This window comes from Somniosus microcephalus, chromosome 2 (assembly GCF_052327205.1).
Source record: "Somniosus microcephalus isolate GS21.2 chromosome 2, FLI_Smic_1.0, whole genome shotgun sequence".
NCBI lineage: Eukaryota > Metazoa > Chordata > Chondrichthyes > Squaliformes > Somniosidae > Somniosus > Somniosus microcephalus.
The window spans coordinates 385,048,781-385,075,088 of NC_140988.1; the positions used below are offsets into that span (position 1 = coordinate 385,048,781).

At 50.3% G+C, this 26,308-nt stretch overlaps 1 protein-coding gene across 1 annotated transcript in view; it reads left to right on the forward strand.

Moving 5' to 3' along the window:
• The window catches only part of LOC147123830 (uncharacterized), a 99,832-nt gene that overhangs the window by 66,704 nt on the left and 6,820 nt on the right, over nt 1–26,308 (forward strand). Inside the window, exons 10-15 of the mRNA XM_085976318.1 lie at nt 3,176–3,266; nt 5,400–5,541; nt 6,464–6,568; nt 9,526–9,613; nt 18,569–18,716; nt 19,952–20,026. Of these exons, the coding sequence (XP_085832444.1) occupies nt 3,176–3,266; nt 5,400–5,541; nt 6,464–6,568; nt 9,526–9,613; nt 18,569–18,716; nt 19,952–20,026 (649 nt within the window). The remainder of the gene's footprint in view (nt 1–3,175; nt 3,267–5,399; nt 5,542–6,463; nt 6,569–9,525; nt 9,614–18,568; nt 18,717–19,951; nt 20,027–26,308) is intronic.

The following is a 26,308-nucleotide window of genomic DNA, read 5'->3' on the forward strand; positions in this document are numbered from 1 at the left end:
GTGAAGATTCAGTGACACTGAGAGAAGTCTCGGGGAGGAGTGGGGGGCGGTGTGTGAAGATTCAGTGACACAGAGAGAAGTCTCGGGGAGGAGTGGGGGGCGGTGTGTGAAGATTCAGTGACACTGAGAGAAGTCTCGGGGAGGAGTGGGGGGCGGTGTGTGAAGATTCAGTGACACTGAGAGAAGTCTCGGGGAGGAGTGGGGGGCGGTGTGTGAAGATTCAGTGACACAGAGAGAAGTCTCGGGGAGGAGTGGGGGGCGGTGCGTGAAGATTCAGTGACACTGAGAGAAGTTTCGGGGAGGAGTGGGGGGCGGTGTGTGAAGATTCAGTGACATTGAGAGAAGTCTCGGGGAGGAGTGGGGGGCGGTGCGTGAAGATTCAGTGACACAGAGAAGTCTCGGGGAGGAGTGGGGGGCGGTGTGTGAAGATTCAGTGACATTGAGAGAAGTCTCGGGGAGGAGTGGGGGGCGGTGTGTGAAGATTCAGTGACACTGAGAGAAGTCTCGGGGAGGAGTGGGGGGCGGTGTGTGAAGATTCAGTGACACTGAGAGAAGTCTCGGGGAGGAGTGGGGGGCGGTGTGTGAAGATTCAGTGACATTGAGAGAAGTCTCGGGGAGGAGTGGGGGGCGGTGTGTGAAGATTCAGTGACACTGAGAGAAGTCTCGGGGAGGAGTGGGGGGCGGTGTGTGAAGATTCAGTGACATTGAGAGAAGTCTCGGGGAGGAGTGGGGGGCGGTGTGTGAAGATTCAGTGACATTGAGAGAAGTCTCGGGGAGGAGTGGGGGGGCGGTGTGAAGATTCAGTGACACTGAGAGAAGTCTCGGGGAGGAGTGGGGGGCGGTGTGTGAAGATTCAGTGACACTGAGAGAAGTCTCGGGGAGGAGTGGGGGGTGGTGTGTGAAGATTCAGTGACATTGAGAGAAGTCTCGGGGAGGAGTGGGGGGGCGGTGTGAAGATTCAGTGACACTGAGAGAAGTCTCGGGGAGGAGTGGGGGGGTGGTGTGAAGATTCAGTGACACTGAGAGAAGTCTCGGGGAGGAGTGGGGCGGTGTGTGAAGATTCAGTGACATTGAGAGAAGTCTCGGGGAGGAGTGGGGGGGCGGTGTGTGAAGATTCAGTGACACTGAGAGAAGTCTCGGGGAGCAGTGGGGGGCGGTGTGTGAAGATTCAGTGACACTGAGAGAAGTCTTGGGGAGGAGTGGGGGGCGGTGTGAAGATTCAGTGACACTGAGAGAAGTCTCGGGGAGGAGTGGGGGGCGGTGTGTGAAGATTCAGTGACATTGAGAGAAGTCTCGGGGAGGAGTGGGGGGCGGTGTGTGAAGATTCAGTGACATTGAGAGAAGTCTCGGGGAGGAGTGAGGGGGCGGTGTGTGAAGATTCAGTGACATTGAGAGAAGTCTCGGGGAGGAGTGGGGGGCGGTGTGTGAAGATTCAGTGACACTGAGAGAAGTCTCGGGGAGGAGTGGGGGGCGGTGTGTGAAGATTCAGTGACATTGAGAGAAGTCTCGGGGAGGAGTGGGGGCGGTGTGTGAAGATTCAGTGACATTGAGAGAAGTCTCGGGGAGGAGTGGGGGGCGGTGTGTGAAGATTCAGTGACATTGAGAGAAGTCTCGGGGAGGAGTGGGGGGGCGGTGTGAAGATTCAGTGACACTGAGAGAAGTCTCGGGGAGGAGTGGGGGGCGGTGTGTGAAGATTCAGTGACACTGAGAGAAGTCTCGGAGAGGAGTGGGGGGCGGTGTGTGAAGATTCAGTGACACTGAGAGAAGTCTCGGGGAGGAGTGGGGGGCGGTGTGTGAAGATTCAGTGACACTGAGAGAAGTCTCGGCGAGGAGTGGGGGGCGGTGTGTGAAGATTCAGTGACATTGAGAGAAGTCTCGGGGAGGAGTGGGGGGCGGTGTGTGAAGATTCAGTGACACTGAGAGAAGTCTCGGGGAGGAGTGGGGGGGCGGTGTGAAGATTCAGTGACACTGAGAGAAGTCTCGGGGAGGAGTGGGGGGCGGTGTGTGAAGATTCAGTGACATTGAGAGAAGTCTCGGGGAGGAGTGGGGGGGCGGTGTGAAGATTCAGTGACATTGAGAGAAGTCTCGGGGAGGAGTGGGGGCGGTGTGTGAAGATTCAGTGACACTGAGAGAAGTCTCGGGGAGGAGTGAGGGGGCGGTGTGTGAAGATTCAGTGACACAGAAGTCTCGGGGAGGAGTGGGGGGCGGTGTGTGAAGATTCAGTGACATTGAGAGAAGTCTCGGGGAGGAGTGGGGGGCGGTGTGAAGATTCAGTGACACTGAGAGAAGTCTCGGGGAGGAGTGGGGGGCGGTGTGTGAAGATTCAGTGACACTGAGAGAAGTCTCGGGGAGGAGTGGGGGGGTGTGTGAAGATTCAGTGACATTGAGAGAAGTCTCGGGGAGGAGTGGGGGGCGGTGTGCGAAGATTCAGTGACATTGAGAGAAGTCTCGGGGAGGAGTGGGGGGCGGTGTGTGAAGATTCAGTGACACTGAGAGAAGTCTCGGGGAGGAGTGGGGGGCGGTGTGTGAAGATTCAGTGACACTGAGAGAAGTCTCGGGGAGGAGTGGGGGGCGGTGTGTGAAGATTCAGTGACACTGAGAGAAGTCTCGGGGAGGAGTGGGGCGGTGTGTGAAGATTCAGTGACACTGAGAGAAGTCTCGGGGAGGAGTGGGGGGTGGTGTGTGAAGATTCAGTGACATTGAGAGAAGTCTCGGGGAGGAGTGGGGGGTGGTGTGTGAAGATTCAGTGACATTGAGAGAAGTCTCGGGGAGGGAAGAAGCACGGTGTGTGAAGATTCAGTGACATTGAGAGAAGTCTCGGGGAGGAGTGGGGGGGCGGTGTGTGAAGATTCAGTGACATTGAGAGAAGTCTCGGGGAGGGAAGAAGCACGGTGTGAAGATTTGCAATGAGGTAAGTGTACAGGTGCTCAGGAGGTGAGCAGATAGACCTGATGGCTGTGAGGAAGTTCAGATAGTGATTGGAAAATCCTTTTTCCCACCGGATAGTGGCTGTGAAGCAGTCTCACAGAAGGGAGTAGATTTGAGGCTATTTGAAGCTGGATCTTTATCTAAGAGAAATTAACAGCGCTGCTGGGCTGAATGGCCTTTTGTCGCTCTGGATGTGCTTGCGTTCTTATCGGGTGAAGCTGCTGACTGACTTTGTTTCCCTCCTCAGTACGAGGTAACAGTATGGCTAACGAGGGGCGCTATGGAGATGCGGTGGGATACTTTACAGAAGCAATTAAATATGATCCAAAGGAATATAGGTAAGAGACTGTGCCCAATCCTCAATGTTGCCAGTGTCTGATAGTGAGAGGGTGGGGAGGAAGTGATGTGAGCACTTGTCCAGCACATTCTTGTCCATCACTGCAGGAAGCTGGTAAGAAGAATGAAAGGACTTGCAGTTCTACCGACCCTTTCACAATCTCGGGACATCCCAAAGCGCTTCCCAGCCAATGAAGTACTTGAAGTGTAGTCACTGTTGTAATGTCGGAAATGCGGCAGCCGACATGTGCAGCTCCCCCAAGCAGCAGTGTGATGTTGACCACACAGTTGGTTTTAGTGATCTTGGTTGAGGGATACATATTGGCCAGGACACCGGGGAGAACTCCCCAGCTCTTCGAAATAGTGACCGTGGGATCCTTTACACCCACCTGACAGTGCAGCACTCTCTCAGTAATCACTGAAGTATCAGCCTAGATACAGCCCATGACCTTCGGATTCAGAGACGAGAGTGCTACCACTGAACCAAGAACATAACATAACAGAATTAGGAACAGGAGTCGGCCATACAGCCCCTCGAGCCTGCTCCGCCATTCAATAAGATCAAGGCTGATCTTCGACCTCAACTCCACTTTCCTTCCCAATCCCCAGATCCCTTGATTCCTCTGGAGTCCAATGGATGACACCTGGTACTTCAGTATCTTTTCTGAGTTAAACAAAGTTTTGTTCTGTTTCAATTGTGATTGTATTGCCTTTTTCATACTTCCTCTCTCTTAAGGTTTTGGTGAATGCTGCGTCATTACTGTTCATGAGGCTTTGTACCCCTGCCATTCTCTGCCCTGGGAGTGTTTGATGGGACAGTGTAGAGGGAGCTTTACTCTGTATCTAACCCGTGCTGTACCTGCCCTGGGAGTGTTTGATGGGACAGTGTAGAGGGAGCTTTACTCTGTATCTAACCCATGCTGTACCTGCCCTGGGAGTGTTTGATGGGACAGTGTAGAGGGAGCTTTACTCTGTATCTAACCCGTGCTGTACCTGCCCTGGGAGTGTTTGATGGGACAGTGTAGAGGGAGCTTTACTCTGTATCTAACCCGTGCTGTACCTGCCCTGGGAGTGTTTGATGGGACAGTGTAGAGGGAGCTTTACTCTGTATCTAACCCATGCTGTACCTGCCCTGGGAGTGTTTGATGGGACAGTGTAGAGGGAGCTTTACTCTGTATCTAACCCCTGCCATTCTCTGCCCTGGGAGTGTTTGATGGGACAGTGTAGAGGGAGCTTTACTCTGTATCTAACCCGTGCTGTACCTGCCCTGGGAGTGTTTGATGGGGCAGTGTAGAGGGAGCTTTACTCTGTATCTAACCCCGTGCTGTACCTGCCCTGGGAGTGTTTGATGGGACAGTGTAGAGGGAGCTTTACTCTGTATCTAACCCCGTGCTGTACCTGCCCTGGGAGTGTTTGATGGGGCAGTGTAGAGGGAGCTTTACTCTGTATCTAACCCGTGCTGTACCTGCCCTGGGAGTGTTTGATGGGACAGTGTAGAGGGAGCTTTACTCTGTATCTAACCCGTGCTGTACCTGCCCTGGGAGTGTTTGATGGGACAGTGTAGAGGGAGCTTTACTCTGTATCTAACCCCGTGCTGTACCTGCCCTGGGAGTGTTTGATGGGACAGTGTAGAGGGAGCTTTACTCTGTATCTAACCCGTGCTGTACCTGCCCTGGGAGTGTTTGATGGGACAGTGTAGAGAGAGCTTTACTCTGTATCTAACCTGTGCTGTACCTGCCCTGGGAGCGTTTGATGGGACAGTGTCGAGGGAGCTTTACTCTGTATCTAACCCGTGCTGTACCTGCCCTGGGAGTGTTTGATGGGACAGTGTAGAGAGAGCTTTACTCTGTATCTAACCCGTGCTGTACCTGCCCTGGGAGTGTTTGATGGGACAGTGTAGAGGGAGCTTTACTCTGTATCTAACCCCGTGCTGTACCTGCCCTGGGAGTGTTTGATGGGACAGTGTCGAGGGAGCTTTACTCTGTATCTAACCCGTGCTGTACCTGCCCTGGGAGTGTTTGATGGGACAGTGTAGAGGGAGCTTTACTCTGTATCTAACCCGTGCTGTACCTGCCCTGGGAGTGTTTGTCACATTCCTGTACAATTTTTATGGTTTTAATTTTGTTCTTCTGCAGGTTGTTTGGAAACCGTTCCTACTGCTACGAGAGACTGAAGCAGTACAGTAGGGCACTGAGTGATGCTGAGATAGCACTGAGTTTGAACCCCTCCTGGCCAAAGGGATATTTCAGGAAAGCCAGAGCACTAGCTGGAGTTAAGGTATTTTTAGTCTTGGTTTTGGTCTGAACTTTTTGTGTTTGTAACGGAATACTTGGGGCTAATTCTGGTCGTTACGGTTTTGGTGAATGCTGCTTCACTGTTCATGAGGCTTTGTACCCCTGCCATTCTCCCCTCTACGCAAGTCTCTTCCCCTCTGTATGATTGTGGCAGTGATCCCGCACTCTACTGTTCTGTGCTTCATCAGGCCGCTGTTCCTGGCTCCCTGTTAAAAACTGAGCTCTTGTTACTGGCCAGATCAGGTACTGGAGATCTGTGGTTACTGAGGAAGGACCCTGGAGACCCATGATCTCCAAATGTTCAAAGTCTTTGGATGTTGCGCCAACTCGTGTTCTCTTCAACCTGCCTCGAAAATGCCTTCAATGAGTTGATTGAGGAACCAAATTCTTCCGATGTGGGTGATAATGGCAGGTCAGTATTTAGTGCCCATCCCTCGTTTGGAGGGGCTAACATGGGTATCTATTGCCCATCCCTCATTGGTTGGGCCATGGGTATTTATTCCCGTCCCTCGTTGCCCTGAGGGGATTAAGTCAACCTTGTCGTGTGTGACTGGAGTCATGCGCCGGCCAGAGCAGGTCGGGGTGGCATGTTCCCATCCTTGAAGGACGTTAATGAATCAGTTGGGTTCTTGCGACAATCTGACAGCTTCATGGTCACGTTCCCAGGTGCCAGTCCACAAACTACCAGATTTATTGAATTCAAGTTTACACCTTGCCCTGGTGGGATTTGAACTCCGGCACCTCTGGGTTGCTGCATTACCACATCCCAGTAACGTCCAACACCGACGCTTCAGCCCTCGCTACCCGATGAGTGGGAAATTCCCAGTGCTGATACAAGTGTCACGTTTTTTTGTACATCTGTGCTTTATCCCAGTATAACCTTGGGTCTTTCCTTTCACGTGCAGAGATATATAGAGGCTATGGAGGCTTTTCAGGAGGTGCTGAGAATCGATAGTTCCTGTAAAGATGCTGAATGTGAACTACTTCAAGTACAGATGCAGCTAATGATGGTGAGTGATATAGAGCAGCCCTATACAAGAATGCCTATTTCCACCTCCGTGACATCGCCCGACTCTGCCCCTGCCTCAGCTCATCTGCTGCTGAAACCTTCATCCACCCAACTATTCCAACGCACTCCTGGCTGGCCTCCCACATTCTACCCTCCGTAAACTTGACTTCATACAAAACTTTGCTGCCGGTGTCTAACATGCACAAACTTCCATTCACCCATCATCCCTGTGCTCGCTGACCTACATTGGCTCCCGGTTAAGCAATGCCTCGGTTTTAAAATTCTCATCCTTGTTTTCAAATCACTCCATGGCCTCGCCTCTCCCTATCTCTGTAATCTCCTCCAGCCCCACAGCCCTCTGAGATATCTGTGCTCCGCCAGTTCTGGCCTCTTCGGCATCCCTGATTTTAATCACTCCACCATTGGTGGCCTTGCCTTCAGCTGCCAAGGCCCTAAGCTCTGCAACACCCTCCCTAAACATCTCCGCCTCTCTACCTCTCTTTCCTCCTTTAAGACTTTCCTTAAAACCTACCTTTTTGACCAAGGTTTTGGTCATCTGCCCCAATATTTCATTATGTTTCTTGGTGTGAAATAGTGTCAAATTTTGTTTGATGACGCTCCAGTGGTCAGTGTTGTGTTAGGTGATCTCATGGAGCTATTGCAGCAATTATCAGTCCCTTTGGGAGAGAAGCAAAGGGAGGAAGATGTTAGATACGGAGTAAAGCTCCCTCTAAACTGTCCCATCAAACACTCCCAGGGCAGGTACAGCACGGGTTAGATACAGAGTAAAGCTCCCTCTACACTGTCCCATCAAACACTCCCAGGGCAGGTACAGCACGGGTTAGATACAGAGTAAAGCTCCCTCTACACTGTCCCATCAAACACTCCCAGGGCAGGTACAGCACGGGTTAGATACAGAGTAAAGCTCCCTCTACACTGTCCCATCAAACACTCCCAGGGCAGGTACAGCACGGGTTAGATACAGAGTAAAGCTCCCTCTACACTGTCCCATCAAACACTCCCAGGGCAGGTACAACACGGGTTAGATACAGAGTAAAGCTCCCTCTACACTGTCTCATGAAACACTCCCAGGGCAGGTACAGCACGGGTTAGATACAGAGTAAAGCTCCCTCTACACTGTCCCATCAAACACTCCCAGGGCAGGTACAGCACGGGTTAGATACAGAGTAAAGCTCCCTCTACACTGTCCCATCAAACACTCCCAGGGCAGGTACAGCACGCGTTAGATACAGAGTAAAGCTCCCTCTACACTGTCCCATCAAACACTCCCAGGGCAGGTACAGCACGGGTTAGATACAGAGTAAAGCTCCCTCTACACTGTCCCATCAAACACTCCCAGGGCAGGGACAGCACGGGTTAGATACAGAGTAAAGCTCCCTCTACACTGTCCCATCAAACACTCCCAGGGCAGGTACAGCACGGGTTAGATACAGAGTAAAGCTCCCTCTACACTGTCCCATCAAACACTCCCAGGGCAGGTACAACACGGGTTAGATACAGAGTAAAGCTCCCTCTACGCTGTCCCATCAAACACTCCCAGGGCAGGTACAGCACGGGTTAGATACAGAGTAAAGCTCCCTCTACACTGTCCCATCAAACACTCCCAGGGCAGGTACAGCACGGGGTAGATACAGAGTAAAGCTCCCTCTACGCTGTTCAGTCCCAGACCCCAGAGGCAACTTGGCAGCGAGGTCCCAGATTCTTCTCCAACGCAACTCCAGGTTTGTGCTTCAAACAACGGTCTTGGCAACGTCGCCCCTCCCCCCACCGGCCAAGGACTCGCGTCCGACAACTTAAACCTCGGTGCCTCGGGAAAAGATTTACGAGAATTATTCCAGGGATGAGGGACTTCGGTTACGTGGGTAGACTAGAGAAGCTGGGGTTCTCCTTCGAGCAGAGAAGGTTGAGAGGAGATTTTGATAGAGGTGTTCAAAATCATGAGGTGTGTAGACAGAGAGAAACTGTTCCCATTGGCAGACGGGTCAGGAACCAGAGGACACAGGTTTAAGGTGATTGGCAGAAGAACCAAAGGCGACATGAGGAAAGACTTTTTTACGCAGCGAGTGGTGAGGATCTGGAATTCACTGCCTGAAAGGGTGGTGGAGGCAGATTCAATCATGGCTTTCAAAAGGGAATTGAATAAGTGCCTGAAGGAAAACAATTTGCAGGGCTACGGGGTAAGGGCGGGGGAGTGGGACTAGCTGAAGTGCTCTTGCAGAGAGCTGGCACGGGCTGGACAGGCCGAATGGCCTCCTTCCGTGCTGTAACCATTCTATGAGTCTATGTTGGACTAGAGAACTGTCCTTCAGTGTCCTCTGAGTCTGTTAGACTTTAAAAACCAATTCATTTTTTCTTTATATATCACTGCTGTTATGGGGTAAGTGCAGCTACCACTTTGTGCACAGGGAGGTCCTGTAAATAGCAATGAGACCAATGAATTCTGCTTTTGGTACTCGTGAGGGTTGAATGTGTGCCAGCATACTGGGAGAACTCCCCGCTGCCCTTCAAAAAAAAAAAGTGCAGTGGGACGTTTCACATCCACCTGAACAGATGATGGGCGGGGCCTCGGGTTAACGTCTCATCCGAAAGATGGCACCTCCGACAGTGCAGCACTCCCTCAGTACTGCACCGGAGTGTCAGCTTGGGTTTTGTGCTCGAGTCTCTGGGGTGGGATTTGAATCCATGACCTTCTGACTCAATGAAAGTTCTACCAACTGAGCCAAGCCCAGGCATAATCAGAAATTGTATTGATGAAGCACCTGGTCATGTTGAAATGTCTGTGCTTCACTGGTAATGCATTGAAGTGATATGTTGTTTTGTAGGCTGGCGTTATGGTAGGCCCTCTGCACTCTGACCTGTCACCACTGAGCGAGCTGGGTGGGGCTGCCATTCCTGACATCCCGCCCCCTTTAATGGTTCCGTTTTTTGCAATTGCAGGAGCGGGGATTTACTCAGCAGCAGTGTGAAGAGATTCTAAAAATATACGGAAGCTTAGAACAAGCAGTGAAGGCACTGCCTTCATCAGGTGAGAGCCTTGCTTGTATTTTTGCCTTTCTGCCCCTCTCTGTGACCAATAGCTTGGTGGAAGAGGTAAGTTTTAAGGAGCATCTTAAAGGAGGAAAGAGAGGCGGAGAGGTTTAGGCAGGGAATTCCAGAGTGTAGGGCCTTGGCAGCTGAAGGCACGGCCGCCAATGCTGGAGTGAATAAAATCGCGGATGCTCAAGAGGCAAGAATTGGAGGAGATGTCGGGAGGGGCGAGGCCATGGAGGGATGTGAAAACAAGGATGAGAATTTTAAAATCGAGGCGCTGCTTAACCGGCAGCGAATGTAGGTCAGCGAGCATAGAGGAGGTGGGTGAACGGACTTGGTGCGAGTTAGGACACGGGCAGCCGAGTCTTGGATGACCTCAAGTTTATGGAAGGTAGAACATGGTAGGCCAGCCAGGAGTGTGTTGGAATAGACAAGTTTAGAGGTAACAGATACATGGGCGAGGGTTTTAGCAGCAGATGAGCTGAGGCAAGGGCAGAGTTGGCGATGTTACGGAGGTGGAATTAGGCAGTCTTGGTGATAGCGCCGATATGTGGTCGGATGCCATCTTGGGGTCAAATATGTCACCAAGGTTGCGAATAGTCTTGTTCCCTCTCTGTGTGTCTCTCTCTCTGCGCCTCTCTCTCTCTCTGCGCCTCTCTCTCTCTCTGCGCCTCTCTCTCTCTCTGCGCCTCTCACTCTCTCTGCGCCTCTCACTCTCTCTGCGCCTCTCTCTCTCTGCGCCTCTCTCTCTCTCTCTCTGCGCCTCTCGCTCTCTGCGTCTCTCTCTCTCTCTCTCTCTCTCTGCGTCTCTCTCTCTCTCTCTGCGTCTCTCTCTCTCTCTGTCTCTCTCCAATTCCAATTCAAATGCTTTATTGGCATGAAAGTTTACAGAGAACCATATTGCCAAAGCTTACATATCAAAAAGGTACAGTTTCCAAGTCCACCTCTTTTCCCTTGACGGCAGAGGCCCGCTTAGCCTTCCACCGTATCAAGGAGGACATTGCCAAAGCCACCATGCACGCAGTGGACGAATCCATCCCCTTCCAGGTGGAAAGCGACGCGTCTGACTTTGCCCTGGCCGCTACCCTCAATCAGGCGGGGAGACCCGTGGCCTTCTTTTCACGAACCCTCCAAGGCCCGGAGACCAGACACTCCGCTGTTGAGAAGGAGGCCCAGGCGATTGTGGAGGCTGTGCGTCATTGGAGGCACTACCTGGCCGGAAAACGATTTACCCTGCTCACTGACCAGCGTTCAGTTGCTTTTATGTTTAACAACAAGCAGAGGGGCAAAATCAAAAACGACAAGATCTTGAGGTGGAGAATCGAACTTTCCACCTACAACTACGAGATCTTGTACCGGCCCGGGAAGCTAAATGAACCCCCGGATGCGCTATCGCGTGGCACCTGCGCCAGCGCGCAGATCGATAGACTGCGGGCCCTCCACAATGACCTCTGCCACCCGGGGGTCACCAGGTTCTTCCACTTCATCAAGGCCCGCAACCTGCCTTACTCTATTGAGGAGGTCAGGACCATGACCAGGAACTGCCAAGTCTGCGCTGAGTGCAAACCGCACTTTTATAGACCAGACAGGGCCCACCTGATAAAAGCCACTCGCCCCTTCGAGCGCCTGAGCGTCGATTTTAAAGGGCCTCTCCCCTCCTCCGACCGCAATGTGTACTTCCTCAATATTATTGATGAGTACTCCCGTTTCCCGTTCGCCTTCCCCTGCCCGGACATGACCAGTGCCACGGTCATTAAATGTCTGAACAACCTCTTCACCCTGTTCGGCTTCCCCAGCTATATCCATAGCGACCGGGGCTCATCGTTTATGAGCGACGAACTCCGTCAGTACCTGCTAACTAGGGGTATTGCCACAAGCAGGACCACCAGTTACAACCCCCGGGGGAACGGACAGGTGGAAAGAGAAAATGCGACAGTTTGGAAGGCCGTCCTGCTAGCCTTTGGTTACTCTTCTAACTCTCAGTCTTTTCTGAGTAATTGATAGCGCATCTCTCCCTCTCTGCATGTCTCTCTCTCTGCGCCCCTCTCTCTCGCTCTCTGCGTCTCTCTCTCTCTCTCCCTCTCTGCATGTCTCTCTCTCTCTCTCTCTCCCTCTCTGCATGTCTCTCTCTCTCCCTCTCTGCATGTCTCTCTCTCTGCGCCCCTCTCTCTCTCTCTCTGCGCCTCTCGCTCTCTGCGTCTCTCTCTCTCTCTCTGCGCCTCTCGCTCTCTGCGTCTCTCTCTCTCTCTCTGCGTCTCTCTCTCTCTCTGCGCCTCTCTCTCTCTGCGCCTCTCTCTCTCCACCTCTCTCTCTGCGCCTCTCTCTCTCTCTGCGCCTCTCTCTCTCTGCGCCTCTCTCTCTCTGCGCCTCTCTCTCTCTCTGCGCCTCTCTCTCTCTCTGCGCCTCTCTCTCTCTCTGCGCCTCTCTCTCTCTCTCTGCCTCTCTCTCTCTCTCTGCGCCTCTCTCTCTGCGCCTCTCTCTCTGCGTCTCTCTCTCTCTGCGCCTCTCTCTCTCTGCGCCTCTCTCTCTCTCTCTGCGCCCCTCTCTCTCTCTGCGTCTCTCTCTCTCTCTGTCTCTCTCTCTCCCTCTCTGCATGTCTCTCTCTCTCTCCCTCTCTGCATGTCTCTCTCTCTGCGCCCCTCTCTCTCTCTCTGCGCCTCTCGCTCTCTGCGTCTCTCTCTCTCTCTCTCTGCGTCTCTCTCTCTCTCTCTGCGCCTCTCGCTCTCTGCGTCTCTCTCTCTCTGCGTCTCTCTCTCTCTCTGCGCCTCTCTCTCTCTCTGCGCCTCTCTCTCTGCGCCTCTCTCTCTGCGTCTCTCTCTCTCTGCGCCTCTCGCTCTCTGCGTCTCTCTCTCTCTCTCTCTCTGCGCCTCTCTCTCTCTCTCTGCGCCTCTCTCTCTCTCTGCGCCTCTCTCTCTCTCTGCGCCTCTCTCTCTCTCTCTGCACCTCTCTCTCTGCGCCTCTCTCTCTCTCTGCGCCTCTCTCTCTGCACCTCTCTCTCTCTGCACCTCTCTCTCTCTCTGCGCCTCTCTCTCTCTCTGCGCCTCTCTCTCTCTCTGCACCTCTCTCTCTGCACCTCTCTCTCTCTCTCTGCACCTCTCTCTCTCTCTGCGCCTCTCTCTCTGCGCCTCTCTCTCTGCGCCTCTCTCTCTGCACCTCTCTCTCTGCGCCTCTCTCTCTCTCTGCGCCTCTCTCTCTCTCTGCGCCTCTCTCTCTCTCTGCACCTCTCTCTCTCTCTGCGCCTCTCTCTCAGTTCAGTTCAGTTCAGTTCAAATGCTTTATTGGCATGAAAGTTTACAGAGAACCATATTGCCAAAGCTTACATAGCAAAAAGGTACAGTTTTCCAACATTCTGTAGGTGTCAATCGATTTGACATTTGTTGGGTATATACAATATTACTTTTAAACAATATTAATTTTAAACAGTCTTTCTACTTCATTTGGTACGTTCAATATTAATTTTAAACAGTCTTACTTTTAAACAGTCCTCAGGTTGTGACATGTTGTTACATATTTAGCCCCAAGGTATGGTCTGTCTCCTTCTCCTAGGACTAATCTCAATTTTGACAGATCATCCAATTCCTTGAAATCTGGGGTTGTTTGGCTTAGCTTGTTGAATAATATGTTTCTTGATGTGTTGAATTTTTCGCATTTTAGGAGGAAATGCATTTCTGTTTCAACCTCGCCAGCCAGACATTGATCGCATATTCTATTCTCTCTAGGCTGCCAGGATTTCTTGTATCTGCCTTTTTCAATTTCCAGTTGGTGGTCGCTTAGTCTGTCTCTCTCTCTCTCTCTCTCTCTGCGCCTCTCCCTCTCTCTGCACCTCTCTCTCTCTCTCTGCACCTCTCTCTCTCTGCACCTCTCTCTCTCTCTCTCTGCACCTCTCTCTCTCTCTGCGCCTCTCTCTCTCTCTGCACCTCTCTCTCTCTCTCTGCACCTCTCTCTCTCTGCACCTCTCTCTCTCTCTGCGCCTCTCTCTCTCTCTGCGCCTCTCTCTCTCTCTGCGCCTCTCTCTCTCTCTCTGCGCCTCTCTCTCTCTCTGCGCCTCTCTCTCTGCGCCTCTCTCTCTCTCTGCGCCTCTCTCTCTCTCTGCGCCTCTCTCTCTCTCTCTCTCTGCGCCTCTCCCTCTCTCTGCGCCTCTCTCGCTCTCTCTCTGCGCCTCTCTCTCTCTCTCTCTGCGCCTCTCTCTCTCTCTGCGCCTCTCTCTCTCTCTGCGCCTCTCTCTCTCTCTGCGCCTCTCTCTCTCTCTGCGCCTCTCTCTCTCTCTCTGCGCCTCTCCCTCTCTCTGCGCCCCTCTCTCTCTCTGCGCCCCTCTCTCTCTCTGCGCCTCTCTCTCTCTCTCTGCGCCTCTCTCTCTCTCTGCGCCTCTCTCTCTGCACCTCTCTCTCTCTCTGCACCTCTCTCTCTCTCTCTCTCTGCGCCTCTCTCTCTCTCTCTGCGCCTCTCTCTCTCTCTGCGCCTCTCTCTCTCTGTGCCTCTCGCTCTCTGCGTCTCTCTCTCTCTCTCTGCGCCTCTCTCTCTCTCTCTGTGCCTCTCGCTCTCTGCGTCTCTCTCTCTCTGCGTCTCTCTCTCTCTCTGCGCCTCTCTCTCTGCGCCTCTCTCTCTCTCTCTGTGCCTCTCGCTCTCTGCGTCTCTCTCTCTCTCTCTCTGCGTCTCTCTCTCTCTCTGCGCCTCTCTCTCTCTCTCTCTGTGCCTCTCGCTCTCTGCGTCTCTCTCTCTCTCTCTGCGTCTCTCTCTCTCTCTGCGCCTCTCTCTCTCTCTCTCTGTGCCTCTCGCTCTCTGCGTCTCTCTCTCTCTCTCTCTCTGCGCCTCTCTCTCTGCACCTCTCTCTCTCTCTGCGCCTCTCTCTCTCTCTCTCTCTCTCTCTGCGCCTCTCTCTCTCTGCGCCTCTCTCTCTGCGCCTCTCTCTCTCTCTGCGCCTCTCTCTCTCTCTGCGCCTCTCTCTCTCTGCGTCTCTCTCTCTCTCTCTGCGTCTCTCCCTCTCTGCATGTCTCTCTGCGCGTCTCTCTCTCCCCCTCTCTGTCTGCACCTCTCTCTCTCCGCCTCTCTCTCTGCGCCTCTCTCTCTCTCTCTGCACCTCTCTCTCTCTCTGCACCTCTCTCTCCGCCTCTCTCTCTCTGCGCCTCTCTCTCTCTCTGCGCCTCTCTCTCTGCACCTCTCTCTCTCTCTCTCTCTGCGCCTCTCTATTTCTGTGCTCTCTCCCTCTCTCTGCGCCTCTCTCTCTCTCTCTCTCTCTCTGCGCAGAGGGTAATGGTTGAAGGCTGTTTCCAGTGGGGTTCCGCAGGGCTCAGTACTAGGTCCCTAATGATCTAGACTTGAATATAGGGGGTATGATTAAGAAGTTTGCAGGTGACATTAAAATCAGCTGTGTGGTTGATACTGAAGAAGGAAGCTGTAGACTGCAGGAAGATATCAATAAATTGGTCACGTGGACAGAACAGTGGCAAATGGAATTCAATCCGGAGAAGTGTGAGGTAATGCATTTGGGGAGGGCTAACAAGGAAAGGGAATACACATTAAATGGTAGGACACGGAGTAGTGTAGAGGAACAAAGGGACCTTGGAGTGCATGTCCACAGATCCCTGAAGGTAGCAGGCCAGGTAGATCAGGTGGTTAGAAGGCATACGGAATGCTTGCCTTTATTAGCCGTGGCATAGAATACAAGAGCAGGGGGGGTTATGCTTCAACTGTATAAAACACTAGTTAGGCCTCAGCTAGAGTACTGCGTGCAGTTCTGGTCACCACATTACAGGAAAGATGTGATTGCACTAGAGAGGGTACAGAGGAGATTTACAAGGATGTTGCCGGGAGTAGAGAATCTTAGCTATCAGGAAAGACTGGATAGGCTGGGTCTGTTTTCCTTGGAACAGAGAAGGCTGAGGGGAGACCGTATTGAGGTGTATAAAATTATGAGGGGCCTAGATAGAGTGGATAGAAAGGACCTATTTCCCTTAGCAGACGGATCAAAAACCAGGGGGCACAGATTTAAAGTAATTGGTGGAAGGTTTAGAGGGGATTTGAGGGGAAATTTCTTCACCCAGAGGGTTGTGGGGGTCTGGAACTCACTGCCTGAAAGGGTGGTAGAGGCAGGAACCCTAACCACATTTAAAAAGTACTTGGATGTGCACTTGGGATGCTGTAACCTGCAGGGCTACGGACCAAGAGCTGGGAAGTGGGATTAGGCTGGATAGCTCTTTGTTGGCCGGCGCGGACACGATGGGCCGAAATGGCCTCCTTCCGTGCTGTAACTTTCTATGATTCTAAGTACTAAGACTGCCTGAGGCAGCATTGTCAAAAGATGAGGGGAGAAAACTGGTAACAAGGGCAAAAAAAATCCATTCCCGATCTCTCTTCTGAAGATGCTGCACAGGCCTCGGCAGAGTGCTGCCTCGCCACACTGCACAGTGTGAGCCTAGACTGAGTTTCGGCAGGATATTCGGCTATGATAGGGCATCACAGCAGAACCGAACTTGCCCTTCCAGGACAGACAGACACAAGTAGAGAGGCTCCATCAGGGTCACTGGATATTACAAAGTATTTACAGCACAGAAACAGGCCATTCGGCCCAACAGGTCTGTGCCAGTGTTTATTCTCCACATGAGCTGTCTCCCATCCCTCTTCATCTCATCTTATCAGCACATTGTTCTATTCCTTTCTCCCTCGTGTTTATCTAGCTTCCCCTTAAATGCATCTATATTATTCACCTCAACCACTCCCTGTGGTAGGTGAGCTCCACATTCTCACCACTCTCTGGGTAAAGAAGTTTCTCCTGAATTCCCTATTGGATTTATTAGTGACTATCTTATATTGATGGCCCCTAGTTCTGGTCTCGCCCACAAGTGTCTACCCTATCAAACCCTTTCATAATCATAAAGACCTCTATCAGGTCACCCCCTCAGCCTTCTCTTTTCTAGAGAACTGAGTCCAGCCTGTTCAACCTTTCCTGATGGGTACAACCGCTCAGTTCTGGTATAACCCTTGTAAATCATTTTTGCACCCTCTCCAGTGCCTCTATACCCTTTTTATAATACGGAGACCTGAACTGTGCTCAGTACTCAAGAGTGGTCTAACCAAGGGTTCTATACAAGTTTAACATAACTTCTCTACTTTTCAATACTGTCCCTCTAGAAATAAACCTAGTGCTTGGTTTGTTAGCGATCAGAGAGGGAATCCAGCGCTGTGGTTACTCAACATAAGAAATAGGAGCAGGAGTAGGCCATTTGGCCCTTTGAGCCTGCTCCGCCATTCAATAAGAGCATGGCTGATCATCATCTTCATCTCCACTTTCCTGCTCTATCCCCATATCCCTTGATTCCCTTAATGTTCAAAAATCTACCGATATCTGTCTTGAATATACTCAACGACTGAGCTACCACAGCCCTCAGAGGGTGGTGAATCTTTGGAATTCTTTACCCCAGAGTGAGAAATGTCTCCTCCTCTCAGTCCTAAATGGCCGACCCCTTATTCTGAGACTGTGACCCCTGGTTCTAGACTCCCCAGCCAAGGGAAACATCCTCCCTGCATCTACCCTGTCAGGCCCTGTAAGAATTTTATATGTTTCAATGAGATCACCTCTCATTCTTCTAAACTCTGGAGAATGTAGGCCTAGTCTACTCAATCTCTCCTCATAGGACAATCTCCCCATCCCAGGAACCAGTCTGGTGAACCTTCGTTGCACTCCCTCTATGGCAAGTATATCCTTCCTTAGGTAAGGAGACCAAAACTGTCCACAATACTCCAGGTGTGGTCTCACCAGGGCCCTATATAATTGCAGTAAGACGTCTTTACTCTTATACTCAAATCCTCTTGTAATAAAGGCCAACATACCATTTGCTTTCCTAATTGCTTGCTGTACCTGCATGTTAACTTTCAGTGATTCGTGTACAAGGACACCCAGGTCCCTCTGAACACCAACATTTCCCAATCTCAAACCATTAAAAAAATTCTTTGCTGTTCTATTTTTCCTACCAAAGTGGATAACCACATTTCTCCACATTATATTCCACTTGCCATGTTCTTGTCTATTCACTTAGCCTGTCTACATCCCCTTGAAGCCTCCTTGCATCCTCCTCACAACTTACATTCCCACCCAGCTTTGTATCTACAGCAAACTTGGATATATTACATTTGGTCCCCTCATCCAAATCATGTAGATTGTGAATAGCCGAGGCCCAAGCACTGATCCTTGCGGTACCCCACTAGTTACAGCCTGCCAACCCGAAAATGACCTGTTTATTCCTACTCTCTGTTTTCTGTCCGTTAACCAATCCTCAATCCATGCTAGTATATTACCCCCAATCCCATGAGCCCTCATTTTGTTTAATAACCTCTTGTGTAGCACCTTATTGAAAGCCTTCTGAAAATCCAGATACACCACATCCACTGGTTCCCCCTTATCTATTCTGCTAGTTACAACCTCAGAAAACGGAATTTAAATTCCCCAGCTGCCGTGGTGGGATTTGAACTCATGTCTCTGGATCATTAGTTCAGGCCTCTGGATTACTAGTCCGGTAACATAACCACTATGCTATCGTTCCCGTAAAAGATGGCACCTCTGACAGTGCAGCGCTCCCTCAGCACTGCACTGGAGTGTCGGCCTAGATTTTCGTGCTCAAGTCTCTTGAACCCACAACCTTGTTACTCAGAGGCGAGAGTGCTACCCACTGAGCCACAGCTGACACACCAAGGAATGGACACTAAGGGACATGTGAGGGATGGAGACTTGGGCAAGGTACCTGAAGCTGTGGCGGGCGAGGGGGAGGGGCGATTGGGAGCATGGACTAAGTGAAGAAAGTCTGTTGGTGAGTTCGAGTCCGCTTGCAGCCTCCCCCATCGAAGGAGGCCACTCAGCCCATCATTTATTTTTGAACATTAATTGTTTAACCCACTTTGGGCTTTGTGGATAGTTTAATTTCTCCTCCCACCCTAATCTCTGTCGTCTTTGCTCCAGCTCAGAAACCCCGAAACAGCCATATTAACACAAGCATATACGTATCGGACGAAGACGATAAGGACTTTGTACGCGTGACAAAATCCTCAAACCAGCAAAAAAATAAATCCGCCTCAGTGTTAGTGCAGCCACAGCTGCAGCAGCCAAGGTAAGTGCAGCGACTGCTGAGGGCAGTACCCATTATAATCACTTGGGCAAGGATATTGGGGGGATATCAAACCAAGACGGGTAGGTGGAGTTAAGATACAGATCCGCCATAATCTAATTGAATTGCAGAACAGGATCGATGGACTGAACTGCCTCTTCCTGCTCCTATGTAACAGGCTTGATGGGCTGAATGGCCTCCTCTTGTTCCTGTGTTACAGGCTTGAGGGGCTGAATGGCCTCCTCCTGTTCCTGTGTAACAGGCTTGATGGGCTGAATGGCCTCCTCTTGTTCCTGTGTTACAGGCTTGAGGGGCTGAATGGCCTCCTCCTGTTCCTGTGTAACAGGCGTGTGGGGCTGAATGGCCTCCTCCTGTTCCTGTGTAACAGGCGTGTGGGGCTGAATGGCCTCCTCCTGTTCCTATGTTTCACTCACAATTTAAGCAGTTTTCCTGTGTTTATAAGCAAGTACCTGTCATTCTCTTTTGCAGAACAGAGACTAGGTGGTGCAGTCATAGACGGTTTTGTTACAGAGGAGACCATTTGGCCTCTCATGACAGCTACCCTCTCCCTCACTGCAGTTACCCACACTAACCCCATTAGCCTGCCCATTTTCTATTCCCCACAATATTTTTCTTCATGTCAAATGCTTTAATTGACATGACTTGACTTCAATAGCCCCTTGTGGTAAAGCGTTCCATATTCAAATAATTCTTTGTGTGAAAATAAAGAAATCCACCCTCCCCCTTTACGCTTCTCATCCTCGTTCTGGGCTTGTCCCTTCATCCTTTGCTGTTCAGTGGAAATAACCTTTCAGCCTCTTGAACTCTCTTCTGATTTTGAACAGTTTGATCCCTCTGTGCTCCAGTGGATAAAGCGCGGGTTTTCCAAGCCGCCCACTATAACTACATCCTCTTATCCCTGGGATAATCACTGAATCTACATTGCGCATTCTCCATGGCTCCAAAGTCTTCTGTGTAACGGGCCGCCCAAACCTGCACGCAGCACCTGGCTGTGGGCTCGCCATTGTCCGGCGCAGATTAATCACCGCTTCCCCCACCCCCGGTATATAAACCCAGAGTCACATTTCATACAGCTGCCTCCTTCCGCCTGCAATCCTGCTTTTAAATATTGTGTGTATTAGTGTTTTTAATTTTGCTCCCTGTCCTTGTGTTGTTGCACAGTGGTGTCAGGTTTCTTTATGTTTGGATTGTAACAATGGACATGTTGTGTTTTTAAGGGAACTGTTTCCGATCTGGATTGGGAACGTAACCACTCGTATTACCGAAGAATCATTGCGCATAATGTTTGAAACGTGAGTCACTTAATGAAGAGAAAGGTTGAGGCGGAGGATTCTGAGGGGCAGGGGGGTGGGTGCCGTATCTAACAACGGGTTTACGAGGGTGGTAGTGCTGCGACCAGTCTGTAAATCCGATCGTCCCTAAAACCTCTCTTGTAACTGAGTGCCTTGCAGGCCTATTTCAGAGGGAGGTTTTTAAAAAATTCATATATGGGATGTGGGCGTCGCTGGCAAGGCCAGCATTTATTGCCCATCCCTAATTGCCCTCGAGAAGGTGGTGGTGAGCCGCCTTGAACCGCTGCAGTCCATGTAGTGAAGGTGCTCCCACAGTGCTGTTAGGGAGGGAGTTCCAGGATTTTGACCCAGCGACGATGAAGGAAAGGCGATATATTTCTAAGTCAGGATGATGTGTTGACTTGGAGGGGAACTTGGAGGTGGTGGTGTTCCTGTGCGCCTGCTGCCCTTGTCCTTCTAGGTGGAAGAGGTCGTGGGTTTGGGAGGTGCTGCCGAAGAAGCCTTGGCGAGTTGCTGCAGTGCATCTTGTAGATGGTACACACTGCAGTCACGGTGCGCCGGTGGTGGAGGGAGTGAATGTTTAAGGTGGTGGATGGGGTACCAATCAAGCAGGCTGCTTTGTCCTGGATGATGCCGAGCTTCTTGAGTGTTGTTGGAGCTGCACTCATCCAGGCAAGTGGAGAGTATTCCATCACACTCCTTACTTGTGCCTTGTAGTTGGTGGAAAGGCTTTGGGGATTCAGGAGGTGAGACACTCGCCGCAGAATACCTAGCCTCTGACCTGCTCTTGTTGCCACAGTATTTATGTGGCTGGTCCAGTTAAGTTTCTGGTCAATGGTGACCCCCCCCCCCAGGATGTTGATGGTGGGGGATTTGGCAATGGTAATGTCATTGAATTTCAAGGGGCAGTGGTTAGAGTCTCGCTTGTTGGAGATCGTCATTGCCTGGCACTTGTGTGGTGTGAATGTTACCTGCCACTTATCAGTCCAAGCCTGAACATTGTCCAGGTATTGTTGCATGCGGGCATGGACTGCTTCATTATCTGAGGAGTTGTGAATGGCACTGAACACTGTGCAGTCATCAGCGAACATCCCCATTTCTGACCTTATTTGGAGGGAAGGTCAAAAAACAAAAAAGCAGAATATTTTTTGAATGGTGAGAGACTGGGAAATGTTGCATTCAGAGGAACCTGAGTGTCCTTGAATCACAAAGTTAACATGCAGGTACAGCAAGCAATTAGGAAAGCAAATTGTATGTTAGCTTTTGTTACAAAGGGATTAAAGTATAAGAGTAAAGAAGTCTTACTACAATTATACAAGGCATTGGTGAGGCCACACCTGGAGTACTGTGTACAGTTCTGGTCTCCTTACCTAAGGAAAGACATACTTGCCTTAGAGGGAGTGCAACGAAGGTTCACTAGACTTGTTCCTGGGATGGGGGGATTGCCCTATGAGGTGAGATTGAGTAGACTAGGCCTATATTCCCTAGAGTTTAGAAGAATGAGAGGTGATCTAATTTAAACATATAAAATTCTGAAGGGGCTTGACAGGGTTAATGCGGAGAAAATGTTTCCCCTGGCTGGGGAATCTAGAACACGGGGTCACAGTCTCAGAATAAGGGGTCGGCCATTTAGGACTGAGATGAGAAATTTCTTCGCTCAGAGGGTAGTGAATCTTTGGAATTCTCTACCCCAGAGGGCTGTGGATGCTCAGTCGCTGAGTATATGCAAGACAGAGGTCGATAAATTTTGGGGGAATAAAGGGATATGGGGATAGTGCTGGAAGGTGGGGTTGAGGAAGATGATCAGTCATGATCTTGTTGAATGGCGAAGCAGGCTTGAAGGGCCAAATGACCTACTCCTGCTCCTACTACTTATGTTATAGAATCATGGAATGGTTACAGCATGGAAGAAGGTCATTCGGCCCGTCGAGCCCGTGCCGGCTCTCTGCAAGAACACTTCAGCTAGTCCCACTCCCCCGCCCTTTCCCCGAAGCCCTGCAAAAAAATTTTCCTTCAGGTACTTATCCAACTTCCTTTTGAAAGCCACGATTGAGTCTGCCTCCACCACCCTTTCAGGCAGCGCATTCCAGATCCTAACCACTCGCTGCGTAAAAAAGATTTTTCTTACGTCGCCTTTGGTTCTTTTGCCAATCATCTTAAATCTGTGTCCTCTGGTTCTTGATGGGAACAGTTTCTCTCTATCTACTCTGTCTAGACCCCTCATGATTTTGAACACCTCTATCAAATCTGCTCTAAGGAGAACAACCCCAGCTTCTCCAGTCTATCCACGTAACCGAAGACCCTCATCCCTGGAATCATTCTCATCAATCTTTTCTGCACCCTCTAAGGCCTTCACATCCATCCTAAAGTGCGGTGTCCAGAATTGGACACAATACTCCAGTTGAGGCCGAACCAGTGTTTTATACAGGTTCATCATAATTTCCACGGTTTTGTAATCTATGCCTCTATTCATGAAGCCCAGGATCCCATATGCTATTTTAACTGCTTTCTCAACCTGCCCTGCCACCTTCAACGATTTGTGCACATATACCCCCAGGTGTCTCTGTTCATGCACCCACTTTAGGATTGTACCCTTTAGTTTATATTTCCTCTCCTTATTCTTTCTACTAAAATGTATCACTTTGTACTTTTCTGCGTTAAATTTCATCTGCCACATGTCCACCCATTCCACAAGCCTGTCGTTTATGTCCTCTTAAAGTCCATCACTATCCATCTGTAAATTTTGAAATTGTGCCCTGTACACCCACATCCTAGTCAATATATATCAAGAAAAGCAGTGGTCCTAGAACCGACCCCTGGGGAACACCACTGTATACCTTCCCCCAGTTCGGAAAACAACCGTTCACCACTACTCTCTGTTTCCTGTCACTTAGCCAATTCCGTATCCATGCTGCCACTGTCCCTTTTATTCCATGGGCGTCAACTTTGCTGGCAAGCCTATTATGTGGCACTTTGTCGGACGCCTTTTGGAAATCCATGTACACCACGTCAACCACATTGCCCTCATCAACCCTCTCTGTTATCTCATCAAAAAACTCTATCAAGTTGGTTAAACACGATTTGCCTGCTGGCTTTCCTTAATTAACCCACACTTGTCCAGATGACTCTTAATTTTGTCCCTGATTATTGTTTCTAAAAGCTTCCCCACTACCGAGGTCAAACTAACTGGCCTGTAGTTGCTGGGTTTATCCTTGCACCCTTTTTTGAACAAAAGTGTAACACTTGCATTTCTCCAGTCCTCTGGCACCACCCCTGTTTCTAAGGAGAATTGGAATATTATGGCCAGTACCTTCATGATTTCTCCCTTCACTTCCCTCGGCGTCCTAGGATGCATCCCATCTGGTCCTGGTGACTTATCTACTTTAAGTACAGCCAGCCTTTCTAATACCTCTTTATCAATTTTTATCCCATCTAGTATCTCCTCTCCCTGCTCCTTCACGATGTCTATGCATCTGTGTTCAAGTAAGGTGATGCTGCCAAAGTTCTCATTTAGCACTTAAGTTCATTCACTTTACTTCCAATTTCCACCCTTCCCTCACCTTCACATGGTCCATCTCCGACTCTTCCCTTCCATTCCTTGACTTCTCTGTCTCCATTTCTGGCGATCGGCTTTCGACAAACATCCACTACAAGCCCACCGACTCCCACAGCTACCTGGACTACACTTCCTCCCACCCCGCTTCCTGTAAGGACTCTATTCCATTCTCCCAGTTTCTCCGTCTCCGCCGCGTCTGTTCTGACGATGCCACCTTCCATACCAGTGCTTCCGACATGTCTTCCTTTTTCCTGAACCGAGGATTCCTCTCCACTGTGGTTGACACGGCCCTTGACCGTGTCCGTTCTATTTCCCGCACTTCTGCTCTCACCCCTTCCCCTCCCTCCCAGAACCACGATAGGGTTCCCCTTGTCCTCACCTTTCACCCCACCAGCCTCCACATTCAACGGATCATCCTCCGCCATTTCCGCCACCTCCAACGTGATCCCACCACCAAACACATCTTCCCCTCACCTCCCCTTTCAGCATTCCGAAGGGACCGCTCCCTCCGCGACACCCTGGTCCACTCCTCAATCACCCCCAACAGCCCCCCTTCTTCACCTGGCACCTTCCCGTGCAAGCGCAGGAGATGCAACACCTGCCCTTTTACCTCCTCCCTTCCCACTGTCCAGGGCCCCAAACACCCCTTCCAGGTGAAACAACGATTTACTTGTACTTCTTGCAATTTAATATACTGTATTTGCTGCTCACGATGCGGTCTCCTCTACATTGGGGAGACCAAACGCAGATTGGGTGACCGCTTTGCGGAACACCTCCATTCAGTCCGTAAGGGTGACCCTGAGCTTCCGGTCGCTTGTCACTTTAATTCACCGCTTCACTCCTGCTCTGATCTCTCTGTCCTCGGGCTATTGCATTGTTCCAATGAAGCTCAACGTAAGCTCGAGGAACAGCACCTCATCTTTCGATTGGGCACTTTACAGCCTGCCGGACTCAACATAGAGTTCAACAATTTCAGATAATAATCCCTGCCCCCATTTTTCATGCAGTATGATTTTGCCATTCCCATTTGCAACATTTTCACAGCATGTTCTTTCAATTCCTTCCTCCCCTCCTAACCGCCCCCCCCCCCCACCCCCCGGTCTCTGCACCTGCTTAATATCTGTTACAGTTCCAGCTTTTTCCAGTTCTGATGAAGGGTCCCAGACCTGAAACGTTAACTCTGTTTCTCTCCACGGATGCTGCCTGGCCTGCTGAGTATTTCCAGCATTTTCTGTTGTTATTTCAGATTTCCAGCATCCGCAGTATTTTGCTATTTTATTCTCATTTAGCACCTCAGCCATACCCTCTGCCTCCATGCGTAGGTCTCCTTTTTGGTCCCTAATCGCCCTCCCGCCCCCGCCCTCTTACTACCCTTTTACTATTTATATTCCCGTAGAAGACTTTTGGATTACCTACTTATGATATGGGCCAAAGTTAGGTCGCAGATCAGCCATGATCTCATTGAATGGCGGAACAGGCTCGAGGGGCTAAATGGCCTCCTCCTGTTCCTGTATAGTTTACTTCCCTCCATCTCTGTTGACCCGTTGTGGACCGGGTCTTGTTGTGCGGGGTCCTTTAGAGAAGAGTGACCATAACATGATAGAATTCTTCATTAAGATGGAAAGTGAAGAAGTCCGATCCAAAGCTAGGGTCCTAAATCTAAACAAAGGAAACTATGAAGGTATGAGGAGTGAGTTGGCTATGATAGATTGGGCAGCTTCATTAAAAGGCATGACGGTGGATAGGCAATGGCTAACATTAAGGAACTTGCCAGTAACATAAAAGTGGATTGTAAAAGCTTCTACAAGTATGTAAAAAGAAAAAGATTAGTGAAGACAAATGTAGATTCCTTACAGCCAGAAATGGGAGAATTTATAATGGGGAACAAGGAAATGGCAGAGCAATTAAACAAATACTTTGGTTCTGTCTTCACGGAAGAGGACACAAATAACTTCCCAGAAATGCTAGGGAACCAAGGGTCTAGTGAGAAGGAGGAATTAAAGAAAATTAGTATTAGTAAAAAAATAGTGCTGGAGAAATTAATGGGACTGAAAGCCGATAAATCCCCAGGGCCTGATAATCTGCATCCCAGAGTACTAAAAGAGGTAGCCATGGAAATAGTGGATGCATTGGTTGTCATCTTCCAAAATTCTATAGATTATGGAACAGTTCCTGCAGATTGGAGGGTGGCAAATGTAACCCCACTATTTAAAAAAGGAGGGAGAGAGAAAACAGGGAACTACAGACCGGTTAGTCTAACATCAGTAGTAGGGAAAATGCTAGAGTCTATTATAAAGGATGTGATAACAGGTCACTTAGAAAATATCAACGGGATTAGACAAAGTCAACATGGATTTATGAAAGGGAAATCGTGTTTGACAAACCGACTGGAGTTTTTTGAGGATGTAACTGGTAGAATAAGAACATAAGAAATAGGAGCAGGAATAGGCCAGTTGGCCCCTCGAGCCAGCTCCGCCATTCAGTAAGATCGTGGCTGATCTTGGGCTCAAAGCCACTTCCCTGCCCGCTCCCCATGACCCTTCGTCAGAACTGGAAAAAGTTAGAGATGTAATGAATTTTTAAGCAAGTGAAGGGCAGGGAAAGGGGGGAGGGGAGGAAAGAACAAAAGGGAAGGTCTGTGATAGGCTGGAAGGCAGGAGAGATTAAATGACAAAAGGGGTGATGGTGCGAGGAGACGGTACTGGAAAAAGAAAAGAAACAAAAGA